The sequence below is a fragment of the Gopherus evgoodei genome, chromosome 1 (genome assembly GCF_007399415.2).
Source record: "Gopherus evgoodei ecotype Sinaloan lineage chromosome 1, rGopEvg1_v1.p, whole genome shotgun sequence".
NCBI lineage: Eukaryota > Metazoa > Chordata > Testudines > Testudinidae > Gopherus > Gopherus evgoodei.
Window position 1 is genome coordinate 254201322 of NC_044322.1, and position 13048 is coordinate 254214369.

At 41.1% G+C, this 13048-nt stretch overlaps 1 protein-coding gene across 1 annotated transcript in view; it reads right to left on the reverse strand.

Annotated features, from left to right (window-relative positions):
• Positions 1–4065: 4065 nt before the first annotated feature.
• The window catches only part of OVCH1 (ovochymase 1), a 60565-nt gene continuing 51582 nt past the window's right edge, over positions 4066–13048 (reverse strand). The window contains exons 31-37 of the mRNA XM_030549263.1: positions 11678–11902; positions 9822–9995; positions 8427–8652; positions 6940–7103; positions 5621–5719; positions 4562–4695; positions 4066–4327 (exon numbers count right to left, since the gene is read on the reverse strand). Coding sequence (XP_030405123.1) covers positions 4163–4327; positions 4562–4695; positions 5621–5719; positions 6940–7103; positions 8427–8652; positions 9822–9995; positions 11678–11902 — 1187 coding nt within the window. The 3' untranslated portion in view covers positions 4066–4162. The remainder of the gene's footprint in view (positions 4328–4561; positions 4696–5620; positions 5720–6939; positions 7104–8426; positions 8653–9821; positions 9996–11677; positions 11903–13048) is intronic.

Below are 13048 nucleotides of genomic sequence, written 5' to 3' on the forward strand. Positions count from 1 at the left end.
TGTTTATTCAATATTCTTTTAAGCAATTGCCCTGTATTGTATCACCTTAATACAGAGAGAACATTTGTATTTTTTCTTTTTTTTTTTTATATATAAAGCTTTCTTTTAAGACCTGTTGGAGTTTTTCTTTACTTCAGGGAAATTGAGTCTGTACTCAGCAGGGAATTGGTGGGAGGAAGAGATCGGGGAGATCTATGTGTGTGTTGAATTGGCTAGCCTGATTTTGCATTCCCTCTGGGGGAATAGGAAAGCCCTTTTTGTTCCAGGACCGGGAACGGAGAGGAGGAGTCACTCTGTTTGGATTCGCAGAGCTTGTGTCTGTGTATCTCTCCAGGAGCACCTGGAGGGGGGGAGGGAAAAAGGATTATTTCCCTTTGTTGTGCGACTCAAGGGATTTGGGTCTTGGGGTCCCCAGGGAAGGGTTTTCAGTGGGACCAGAGTGCCCCAAAACACTCTAATTTTTTGGGTGGTGGCAGCAAGTACCAGGTCCAAGCTGGTAACTAAGCTTGGAGGTTTTCATGCTAACCCCCATATTTTGGACGCTAAGGTCCAGATCTGGGAATAAGGTTATAACAACATGAAATTGAAGAGCTGCTAATCAGCAGTAAGTTTTTGCTATGCTTTCAAGTAATATGGCTTAGACCCTGTAGATTCAGGAATAGTTAGCAATCCCCTAAAAATTTTTCCACAGCAAAGTCCTATCAGCACAGGCTAATTTTAAAAGTGATTGTCCAGTAGAAGAAGGGTAAAAGTATCCAAAAGCATCTAAGCGACTTTGGAGCTTACACCTCGTTTTCAGAAGTGACTTCGGCTCCTACATCATCTAAAGTCACATTTGAAAATCGGGTGCAAGCTCCAAAGTTACATAGATGTTTTGGAAATTTTATCCTAAACGTAACAGGAAAATAGCCATGGTGAAAAACTGCATTGTTTAAAAGGGTGAGAGAAATGACTAGGCATTAAAACTGCAGCAAGCAGGTTTGGAGGAGAGAAAGCATAAGTAAGCCTGCAGTATTTCTTCAGGTAAAATTCCTTGTCCGTCAGCTGCATTCAGAAGATGTTGTACAGAGAGAATAGCTTTCAGTTTTGCTCTAAACTTGACAGTGTATCTAATATAATTAACAAGGGAGAAAATGGGTGTGTATGTGTATATATAAATACACACACATTCTGCACAGTTTTACATACAGACACCAAACCAAACCTTTCAACCAAGAACTTCCTATTTTCACAAACAGAAGAGGGTTCTCTCCCAACCTCCCGCTTGTATGTCAACTTCCAATTGACACTAGCTTCCAGCACACTAGCTTCTTTTCTGGCCAAAAGTTGCTCACATGAATAAACCCACTGAATTCAATGAGAGTGGTAGGTGCGTAACATCTCTGAAGATCAGATCATTTGTGTGTCTTCCTTACCTTTCCTTTAGGTGTAAGGTCATCAGCTAAAGTAGAGGAAATCTAGAGTCCTGAGCTCAGGTCCTGGCTAGTAAGGAAGAGAATAAATTATTTTCCAAGTAATTTGTTTCAAAAAACATATCGATATGTTAATTTTTAGATCTATACAGTGTTCTATTATTCTGAGTCTTAAAAAAAGTCACTCTTGCAAGGCCTTTGTCTTACAAATAAAATACATACATACATACATACACACACACACACACACACAGCAAGCCACCTGGAACATTAAAAGGAACAGGTCCAGGATCCTGAATATTGAGCAGGAACCTTGAGTATCTAGTAGGGCACTTCCACAGCTTCCAATTGTTCCTATTTACTTTCTTCAGGAGAAAACAGCTATTTGGTTAGGGATTTCTAAGAAGTCTCTCACCATACTAGGCGTCTTGTTTCCTGAAACTGCAGCTACCGATAACAGCCAAGAAGGCATCTGAGCTCAGCACTGGCCAAGGGGAGCTGGCTTACCTCCTAGCTAGTGAAAGTATTCAGAGGGACTTTTGTAAGGTCACATGACTTTATGATCCAAGGAGCAGGTTATATGCTGAAGTGAAAGAAAAATTAGATCCCCCTCCCTTCCAATAGAAGTGATTAACACCAAGTCTCCTGCATCTGAAAATTTTGTACAAAAAGGAGTGTAAGCTGCTGTCCTTTATGGACCTTTTGTCAGAATCACATGCTCTCCATGTATGTTTTGGTATCTGGAAGCAAGTGATCTGACTTCAGAATCAATAAGGATCAATCTAAACTAGTCATTCAGAAATCTCTCTCCAATTTCTGAAGTTCAGTGTTTGCTTTGCATATATCAAAGCAGCCATGTAACTTGCCTAAATTACTTTCATTGTAGGTAAAGGGCAAACAAGAAATCAAAACAGAAAAGTCAAGTCTCCAGGAGATCTCCATGACAGCGTGTGAACAGGGCATTTTTCTTTTATAACACAAAAATGGCAGCTGCCTGTACAGACAGGAGACTTCTAGTAGTGTCTGAGCACACAATATGGTCTACTCATGATTGTAGAGATAGTCTCCTATTGGGGGGTTTTCTTAATGCCCCAGAGTCATGTTACTGTGAGAATCTCAGCTTTTGTAGGGGAATTTTTTTTTCAAGCTCTTCTCCCTAATTAGAAGGGCTAAAAACATGAATCTTAAACCACAAGGAAAATAAAAGAGCCCTAAATGTATTGTTTTTAAGCCAATCTCATAATTTTGAGAGGGTCTGACTCATGATTTTTTAAATATTTGGCATTGGCGGTACAGACAGCAGTCAGACAAAAGGCCTAGTTGTGTCTTAGTCACACACTACTCTTTTCAGCTGTAGTAGTTTTTAATACTTGTTTTTAGTGGTGTAGGAGGTCTGCGTGTATGGCATGGCTGGAAGCATCTGACAGGATGAGCATTTAGCACTGGGTGGAGTAATGAAAACGCACTATCAGATACAAGAGACATGCACAGAAAACACTTTGAAGATGCAAGAACACGAGTTCATGAATCTAGTTAACTTAATCTTAAAACTAACAGCAAGAAACAGACTTCTCAATACAGAAACAAAAGCCTGTTAGCTAAATGAAGTGTCGTGATGCTATGTAGCTGCAGTAATTTCTTCCAGCTAGTCATCTTCACCTTTAACATAGAGAAGTGGGGGGAACCTTGTATTTTAGAGATCTCTGGATCCTATTCCTTCACAGATCCTTTCCTGCCAAGGTAATTCTTTTAGTCCCCTTCCCTCCCCTCTATAAAGGGTTTATGAGAGGAGAAAACCCCCCTGGTAAATGGAGCAGATCCACCCCATCCTCTCAACTTGAAGAATTAAAAAAAACAAACAGCCATAGAGCTGCACCTCATATCCTGTTACAATTGCTGACAACTGATTCCCTCCAATTGCCAGACCAACCGTGCATCACCCAGCATGCCCAGAATGGCCACTGAAGTGGGAGGTCATGGGGGACAAGACCAGTAGCAGCAGGAGGTACACCACACTCTTGTTCCTCATTGGATTGTTGAGGTTTACCTTCTACAGTGTTTTCATTTACATCATCTTCCTATGAATAGTAATGACTGGGAAGGGACATGGTCAGCAGCTTCCATGTCTGTGCTTTTCCCACCTTTTCTAGGCTCCTTTACCCTGGAACAGCTGGTCAAGATGCTTCTTCATTATCTCCACTTTTACTTCTACCAGACAAGCCCCTTTGTTTCAATAAGATGATCTAAGTGCAGTGTGTTAAGTACAGCGGTGATCCTGAACTGAATCTGATCAGCTGATCTGTACTATTCTTTTGGGAATAGTGGATCTAAAAGTTCTGGGCGTGGTCAACGAAACAACAGCTGAACATTGCCATGCTAAATATATATATTTAAACGCACACATTTTGTTTGTACATTAACGTAGTTCTTTTGACTTCAGAAGAGCTGCACTAATTTAAACCAGCAGAGAATTTGGCCCTAATAATGGCAATGCTAACCATGTAAGGAGAGATGTGTATTCACATATGTACACCTTTTGGGAGATGGATTTTTCATGCTAGAGTTGCCAGTGTTAGATTTACCATTAGAAGGAGGCAGCTGAGATTGAGCATTAACACAGTCACTTTAGCGGTTTAAAGAAAATCAGAGTATGTGACAGATGCTGCCGTATTTATTGGGGATTTTTACCAGGCATATTTCACAAATTCCTCCCCATTTAAAAAGGAATAAATAAGAGTTCAGTTCAGGAATCACACTTTTCCATTAGTGACTGAGGAAATCCAGTCCCTGTAAGCAGAAATTCTGGTATAAACCGTTGGTGACTTTGGATGGCAATTATCACTGCCCCAGCTCACAATGCCGATCAGCTTATAATACCCATTTATTATGCATATCAGTGGCCCTCCAGAATCTCCCTGTAAAAAGGAAAAAAAAAAGTTACTTGCTGCTACTAGAGAGTAAAAAGGGTTTTTTAATCAGCTCACAAATATTTAGATCAGCTGAATTACAAGGGTACTGTTTCAAACTCTGATCTTCAATGATATATTAGTAGTATTACCATAGTCCCCAGGAGCCGATTATGTAGCTAAATTTGTGCCACCAGTAGTAGCCTGGAAAAATGTATTCATACCCCCCCTCCAGGTCCGTACCGAGCAAGCAGTTGCTCCGGCAGCTCCACCGCAAATGTTGGTATTTTTAATATCCTGTCCCCAATAGCTCACACAGGCCTCATTGGAAAGGAGAGGTATATTTGTCTGCTGCAGTCTGATGGAGTATTCATCCTCTAGTGAAAACAAAGGAATGCACGGAGACATGCCATTGAGGCAGGATGACAAGAGGTTACATATTTAAGACGTGTACTATGTCAGTTATCCTTTAACCTCTTCAGCCATGCCAGGCATCTCTTGACACTACAATTTGGGGATTACTATTGCAGAAATTATTTCTATTTACACACGGTTTTAGAACCTTGCATCATTTCATATGCACATTCAACACATTCCATAGAATAAGATTCCATGTGTGACTTCAGAGAAAAAGAATTCCCCTCCATTCACACAGCCAGGTATAATTCACTGCACCTGTGGCAGCAGAGTTTGAACCCTGGACCCCGAGAGCTAAAATTATAGCTGAAGGTCAACTGAGCTAAAGCATGAATTAAGTCCATTCACAGGAAGCACTATATGGACCAGCCGTTGAATGGGGACAAAGCCCCATTCTCCTGTAGCTCAGTTACACATGCATGCAGTGAGCCAACAGAACACTGAGCATGTTAATAAACCCGTGCCAGGGAAAAGCCAGTGGAAAACCCCCCACAAAAAACCAAACAACTGTCCTGGTTCTCTTGTACTATCATTCAAGAGTAATTAGGGGTTTAACACCAGCTCCTCCCCTACAAGTGGAGATCATCTAACATGACCAACGTACCATTTGACAAGGGTCAAGGAGATCAGAATTATCTAGATACCATGAGAGTTGTCTCACCACATTAAAAGTTTGTTGTTACCCTTTCCCTACCCTATGTTTTAACAGAGTGAGCTTTTTGGGACAGTCACTACACCTTTTCTGTTTGGAAAATGTGTTACACATCTGGGCAATACTGGAAACAAAAAGTGAACCGAGTTTAGAAGGCAACAAGCAGCTAAGCTCTCACAAGGCTCTGGACTGCATAGGTTTTCTTTAGTATTATAGAAGTAACATGTACTTACTACCCGGTTCTGTTGCTCCCCATCCTGCTGTTAAGCATCTTGCATCAATGCTTATTTCTTCATCTCTGTCTGGTAAGCAAATTATTGCTATAGCGTCTCCTGAATAGAAAAGAATCAGGTCAGTATTTGGTATAGTTTTCCTTCTTTTATTTAAGCCATCTCGTTTTTCTAATCCCTTTTCTCCTAGTCACCACTTCCCCCAAAACCAAACAACCCAGTATTCCATGAAACAAATCAGTGCACCATATGGGCTCTAGTATTGTTTAGGTTTTCCCCACAGACTGTTTGAATGCCTGAGAGAACCATTTTAAAGAGTCACAATTACATGAAATGTGGGTCTTTCGCAATATTAAGTCTCGGCCTAGTGACCATACCACAATATGGCTGACATCACTTTACTTTGGTCTGATAAAGGAGGGAGGGAGGGAGGGAGACTTCTGAAACACTGACAGAGAAACCAAGTTGGAGACTTAATTAGGCTTCCTGCAGAACTCAAGCAAGTACACACTCCTAAATCAGTCACAATTCCCTGTCATGCAAGCAAGTCACAAAAAACCTTCACTAGTGGACCCATCTCCCCCTAGCTACACAGTGATTCAATGGATTGAGGGAAAGAGGCGCTTGATCTGCATTAGCAACAGCACACAAAGAGGATGTACAGCAATGTCCATGGTTCACTCACTCAAAGTTCAATATTAGCGGGTACTAACTCCATTTACACCATGTTTCTATTCCTCCACTATGTTGTTGACCGAGCTGTAACATTAATATTTTTTGGAACAAACACTCATGAATTAAATCTATGTTTAACCATGGATGGATATTCTCTGACTGTCTCTATATACACAGTTAAGAAGATATTTGGTAGAGTGGTAAAGAAACACACTATTCCTTTAAATTCTGAACGCGGCTAACTTGCTGTGTCAAACAAGATACTTTGTTCAAAGCAATATACTTCGCTTCAAAAGAAAAAGGTATATGTACCTGTTAGTGCCAGAGAGTTATACGCGCAAATCTTTAGGCAGTGAGAAAAAGGAAGGGCCTTATAATGGAAATTATGTACCTACTCTTGGTTCTTCTAAATTTAGTATTTTAAATACTATTTTAAATATGGGAGTGGCTTTGGATCAGGCTCCCCATGAGCTTATCCAGATAGTCTGTTCCTAATGGCTACTGAAGAGAACAGAGTTATATTATTACATATATTTATCAGACAGCATGTCTTGGATCAAAACTTTTTCAGTGGAGCATGCCAATCCCACACCACATACTCAGACACAGCTAGAGTTGTAGTACAAAAACTGGACTCCAGATAGTACCTAGTTTGATGGGTTTCTCCAGTTCCAAGAGAGAGAGATCATTGCTGGAAGGAAATCCACCGAAGTTATAGTGTGTGTGCACAGCTTTCACAAGCACAGGGTTGTTGTCTTTTATGTCTGGCAACAAATATGTTTTTCCCAGAACTATCCTGTCTGTCTGAGCACTGGGCAAGGAAAAACAGAACACACATTTTCAGTTCATTTAAGAAACAAAACCTCCATATACAAAAATTCTACTTAAGATGATAGATGAGATTTTCAAAAGCACTTGTATGACTTTGAAGCATAAATCTGATTGATTTTTAATGGAACTTCTGCTCCTAAGTCACACAGATGCTTTTGAAAATTCTACCCAAAACAATCAGTTACCATATTGTAAAAAAAATGTAGAGATCAACCTTCAGTTTCCAAAATGCACTACTGTTCATGTGTACTTTTAAACAAGGCAGTCCAGTATTCTCGAAACTCAGTTTTAGTGACACTAAATGGGCATCTTGATTATCACTACAAAAGTTTTTTTCTCCTGCTGATAATTGCTTAACTTAATTGGCCTCTTATAGTTGGTATGGCTACTTCCACCTTTTCATGTTCTGTATGTGGATATATATATATATATATATATATATATATATATATATATATATATATATATATATATATATATATATACACACACACACACACACACACACACACACACACACACACACCTGTTCTTTTTGCAGATACAAACTAAATGGCTGCTACTCTGAAACTAATCAGTAGAGCAGGAACTGGATTCTAGTTTTGCTGAAGTCTACGTTGACACAAATATTCAGGCCACACAACAGTGCCAACTTAGTGTCTATGTCAGCAGCTAAATGCCAAACCTTTCCAAGAATCATTCTACGTCTCTCTCTGTTATGGAGTCGTGTCAGACAATTCAGCGCAATGCTTTTGTATGAAATTTTGGCACAATTGCCACAATCTCACCACCACTGAATAGTGAAGAGATACCAGGGCATACATCAAGTTAGTTAACCCTCATATGTAGTGTAATAATTAACTCTTTGGCTTGGGCTGGCAAAGGCACCACACTAAGCTAGCCATACTACTGTATGTGTAGAAGCAAACCTGTGTAGAGACCTATTAGTGCCAGAAGTTATTTTAGGAGGATATTTTCACTGACGGGGAGGGGGGGTGATTACACTGGTCACCCAGTAACCAAGATGAATTAAACCTTAGTATCCACCAAGTGCCCCGATGGATGATCCCTGGAAATTGTATGTTTTGAGGAGAAGGAGGAATGTGTGTCTGTCTGGGATTTTTCAAAAGGGCTGTAGCAGCAGGGAGGAGGTGGTAAATACACACTTCTGGGACAGCTGTGAAGCAAGAAGTAGTATGAAGTGGTTTTGCTTGTCACGGAGCAACAATGGTTTAGAGGCTGCCAAAGTCTGCAGGCTAGCACATGCCACTGTGGTGTTGGAAGGGTTAAAGACATTGCCCACCTGAAGTTACAGTGTCCAGCTGTTAGGACCCACTTCTCAGCAATCAGAGAGCCTCCGCAGAAGTGCTCATTCTCGTACTGTAGACTGATCAGCCAGGGCCAGGACATTTGAGGTGCTGGGCTGCCACCAACCACCCTTGGCTTGCCTGGGTCTTCTCTGACTGCTTTCATGTTCATCTCAGACTTGTCCACTGGGAATGGATCCACCACTGGAATACCACATTTGTCTGGAATCGGTTTAATTTTGTTAGTAATATTTTACTGGTCATAGCTTTACAAAGCTAAACATGCATACAAATCCAGACAGTGAAATATCAGACATATGCTCAAACAGAAGCAATATCCTATCAAGAGTTCCAAGATCCCCAAGTACATCTGGTAAGATTAAGAGGGGAGAGCCTGAAAAACTGGGTGAATCATTTGTTTCCCACACCATTAATTTTCCAATAGGTGTTTACTGTGGGAGGGGCTGGTGTGAGAGAGAAGAGATAGTTGAAACCTTAAATGAACAATATTTACTTTCCTCAGAAGCTGTTAACTTAGCAGGTGGACCTGTGAGAAATTGAAGGGAAAGACAGTCAGTTAAAAATTCCTTGTCAAGCTGTTTTCATTGGCAGTGCAAGTGTAGTGGAGGAAATTATCAAGAACAGTAACAGACAAGGTACATTAGAGCCTCTCTTTTGATCTCTATGGAAGATAGTCTGGAACATTCCACAGGTCAGTAGTGCTGGAACCATTTTTATAGAGGTGCTGAAAGCCATTGAACAAAACTGCAAACCCTATATATGATGGAAACCAGCACCCCTAGTTCCAGCACCTGGGTCACACTGCCTTGTATCACACAGCCTTGTGACAGACACCTCTGGCCTGCATCCAGAGCCACAGAAGATGACACATCCTTTTAGAATTGTTGGATGAGTTCTCAAAGAGACATGAGCAGACATGGAAGAGTTTATTGGTTTCCTGTGGGTGTAATCAGCATCTAGAGAACCATTCTTTCAGTTAAGCCTTTGGTGCGGTGGTCCGAACCAAAGTCCAATTAGGTATGTTAACTGTATTCTCCCTCCACTAAGGTACGTTCTAGTGTTCTGCTTTGTACATTAATTCAGTAAGAATATTGCTATTTGATCCACTCATGACTGGAATTATGCAGAGGCCTGAAAATCAACCCCCCAGCAACATACCTCTAGTACAATTAACAACCAAGTCCATAGCTGAGAATGAAAACTGGCCATCATGGCATCCTCAGCTGAGTGTAGGATGATTCCTTTAGGAGACAGGTCACCTCAGCAGGCTTGCATACATTCAAGTTTCCCTTCCTTGAAACCTCTACTACTATTTAGGCACAAGAAGGCTATTTGGACTGGAAGGAAGAAAGACCTACAGCATTACTTACATTTGCTTTCAAGTTCTATGCCACTCCTACTCTTCTGTGCTGGCCACTGATTCACCTCTTCAAACAGAATTTTAAAGCCTCGGTTCCCCACAGACCTGTCCGTCTTGAAATGTAGAGTCAAGTAGCTGCTGCTTGATAACAGGCTGAGAGACTTTTTTTGGCCACATAAACTAGCTGCAAATTACGAAGAGGTGAGCACTTACAGAGTGACAAAGCAAATTTGTTTGTCAAATTGAGCTAAACTTGTTCCTAGCGTAGCCACAGTTTTGAAAATAAAACCCAGGCCAATTAGATATGTCAAAACGTTATAATGACAATGAAGATTCCTGGGGCAGGGGTCCACTTACAGCTCTTTTGCTAACTTTGCTAGGATCTTAAATGATTTGCCCAAAGTCACTCCATGTCTGAGTGCTCTGGGCTAAATCTACTGCTACAATATGTGGGGATAATACTTTAAGTACAGGAGTATTTTAATATCCTTCCTGGAGAGGGTGAAAAGGAAGGGAGGGAGAGGAATTATTTAAGTTTAGTACTAATGTAGGCACGAGGACGAATGGGTATAAATTGGATATTAGGAAGTTTAGACTTGAAATTAGACGAAGGTTTCTAACCATTAGGGGAGTGAAGTTCTGGAACAGCCTTCCGAGGGAAGTAGTAGGGGCAAAAGACTTTTCTGGCTTTAAGACAAAGCTTGATAAGTATATGGAGGGGATGTTATGATAGGATCATTAATTTGGGCAATTGATCTTGGATTACCACCAGATAGGTCTGCTCAATGGTCTGTGGGGAGATGTTGGATGGGATGGGAACTGAGTTACTGCAGAGAATTCCTTCTTGGGTGCTGGCTGGTGAGTCTTGCCCACATGCTCAGGGTTTAGCTGATCGCCATATTTGGGGTCGGGAAGGAATTTTCCTCCAGGGCGGATTGGCAGGGGCCCTGGAGGTTTTTCGCCTTCCCCTGCAGCGTGGGGCACGGGTCGCTTGCTGGTGGATTCTCTTCAGCTTGAGGTCTTCAAACCAATTTTGAGGATTTCAATAACTCGGTCCTGGGTTAGGGGTTGTTATAAAATTGGATGGGTGGGGTCTGTGGCCTGCCTTGTGCAGGAGGTCAGACTAGATGATCATATTGGTCCCTTCTGACCTATGAGTCTATGAAAATATTTCTCCTCAAGAATATTCAGTTGTGAGATGCTCTGGGCCATTTGTTAGTAAACTGTCTGAGGAAAAGCTTTGACAAAGTCCTCCATATTGTTGTGTTTCACAAGACACAGTACTTCCTTAATTATCAAGCTAACAGCTTCAGCCCTTAAAGGTCCTCTGTCAAAGCTACAGAATTTTTAAAAAAAGAAGAGCCATACTCAAGAAAAGGAGACACTTACATCCTAAAGCAATCCTACTCTGTTTATGCCCAGACAGTAAGACTACCTTCACTATTCAAAACAAAGGAGTAGTATCTGTTCCATTAACTGCATATTAGATCAGATGCACAAATAGAATAAAGTGCAGCAGGTCATAAAAGATACACAAGACTTAGCAAAGGAACAGTGGAAAGAGAAAGATAGTATGAGATATCAGCTCCCTCTTACTGTTACCCACCCCCGCACCAAATAGTTCAAGATAGAAGTCCCTGAGTTCAAATTTCTTCAGAGTCCATCCCAGTCCACACCCAATAGGAATTGTAGAACAATTCTGGAAGCACTCATTACCTTTGGAAAACCTACAGTAACTCAGATTTCCCACTCCCTCACCTTGTTTAGTTCCCCACATAGAGAGATGGTCCCCACATCATATGTTGGCCAACTTCCCTGAGACAAGGCAGGAGAGAGAGAGAGAGAGAGAGAGAGAGATCAACCTACCGAGCAGCCCTGAAGAGTGATTTGGGCCATCATAGATGTTCAAAGAGTCCCAAATGCAGTCTCTTGCATTCTCTGTTACCAAGTCTCTGATCACAGCTTTCAACCTATTTCCTGAAGTGGAATAAACTGTCCAGGTGCAGTTCAGCATGTTGGGATAAGTGTTGGGGTAATTAGGAGATGTTATCTCAGCAGATCCAACTGGAATTAGATCCAAGATTGGACACCCTTAAAGAGAAAAATGAGAGAGTTTCAGTGGTTAAGATTTTGCCCTGACAGAAATCAGTCTTCTCTAACATCCATTAAAAATGGTCTGAAAATGCTACAGCTGTACAAACAACTGATTGGGGGCGGGGGGGTTGGATCACTGGCATAACTGGGAGATGTGAAGATAAAAAAAAATTAGTCAAAGGAAGCATTTTGTTAGACGCAAAAGGAAAAACATTTTCTTTGCGTTTGGCATATCAAAAGCAAAAATTGAACCAAAATTCAAAATGAAGTCATTTTCAATGTCGAAACAAAATGCTTTGATTTTTTTCCATTTCTCTCCCTCCTCCACCTCCACTGAAACAATTCAGTTAATTCTATACACGTTCACAAAAGGGCTCAGTCAACCTCAAGCCCTTTTTTGGGAGAGGGAGAGGCTGGAGAGGGAGGTGTGTGGAAAAAAAAGTTTCATCCAAAAATTTCCACCCAGCTTTGGAAAAATCCTGATCCCCTATGATTTTCTAATAACAAAAACAAGCAGACCCATGAGTGGAACTTAAATTCTGTTGGTTTCTGCTTGAACAAAGCTCCTGTTGATACTAAGATCTACCTGACCAGCAAACGTAGTTCTCCACACAGCTTGAGACAGGGCCCTTAACAGGTATATTTAATATAGGAGAGCTGTTCTAGAAGAAAGAAAAGGGATCCATCATTTGGAAAGTGTGTTGAACTCTGGAAGAGCCAAAAGCCAAGCTATCTGAGATCCTACAACCAGTGCAATTCAGCCATAGGAGTAACATTTCTAATTAGACAGATTCATACCTGGAAAAACATCCCTGGGCTAAGCCCATTGAAACCAATGGATGTATTTCCTCAGTTTTATTTAGTAGAGTAGAGCAGGCTGCAGGGCTGGAATTAACTTATTTTTAAAATAAATTTTACTCTTTATTTACTCCAGACTTCTCCAAAGTCCTTTTGCTTGTACATTTCATTTACATAGCTGTGAAAGGACAGTCACTTTCAGTTATTTCACCACTAGCAATTTGGCATCACATACATTTAGATTAAGACTAAGGTGGGCATGGGACTGATAGTGCACGCTGGGTACATTTGGTGGGGCAGTGAGGGAGGGAGAACTGCAGGCTATTGGGAATGACATGGGGAAGG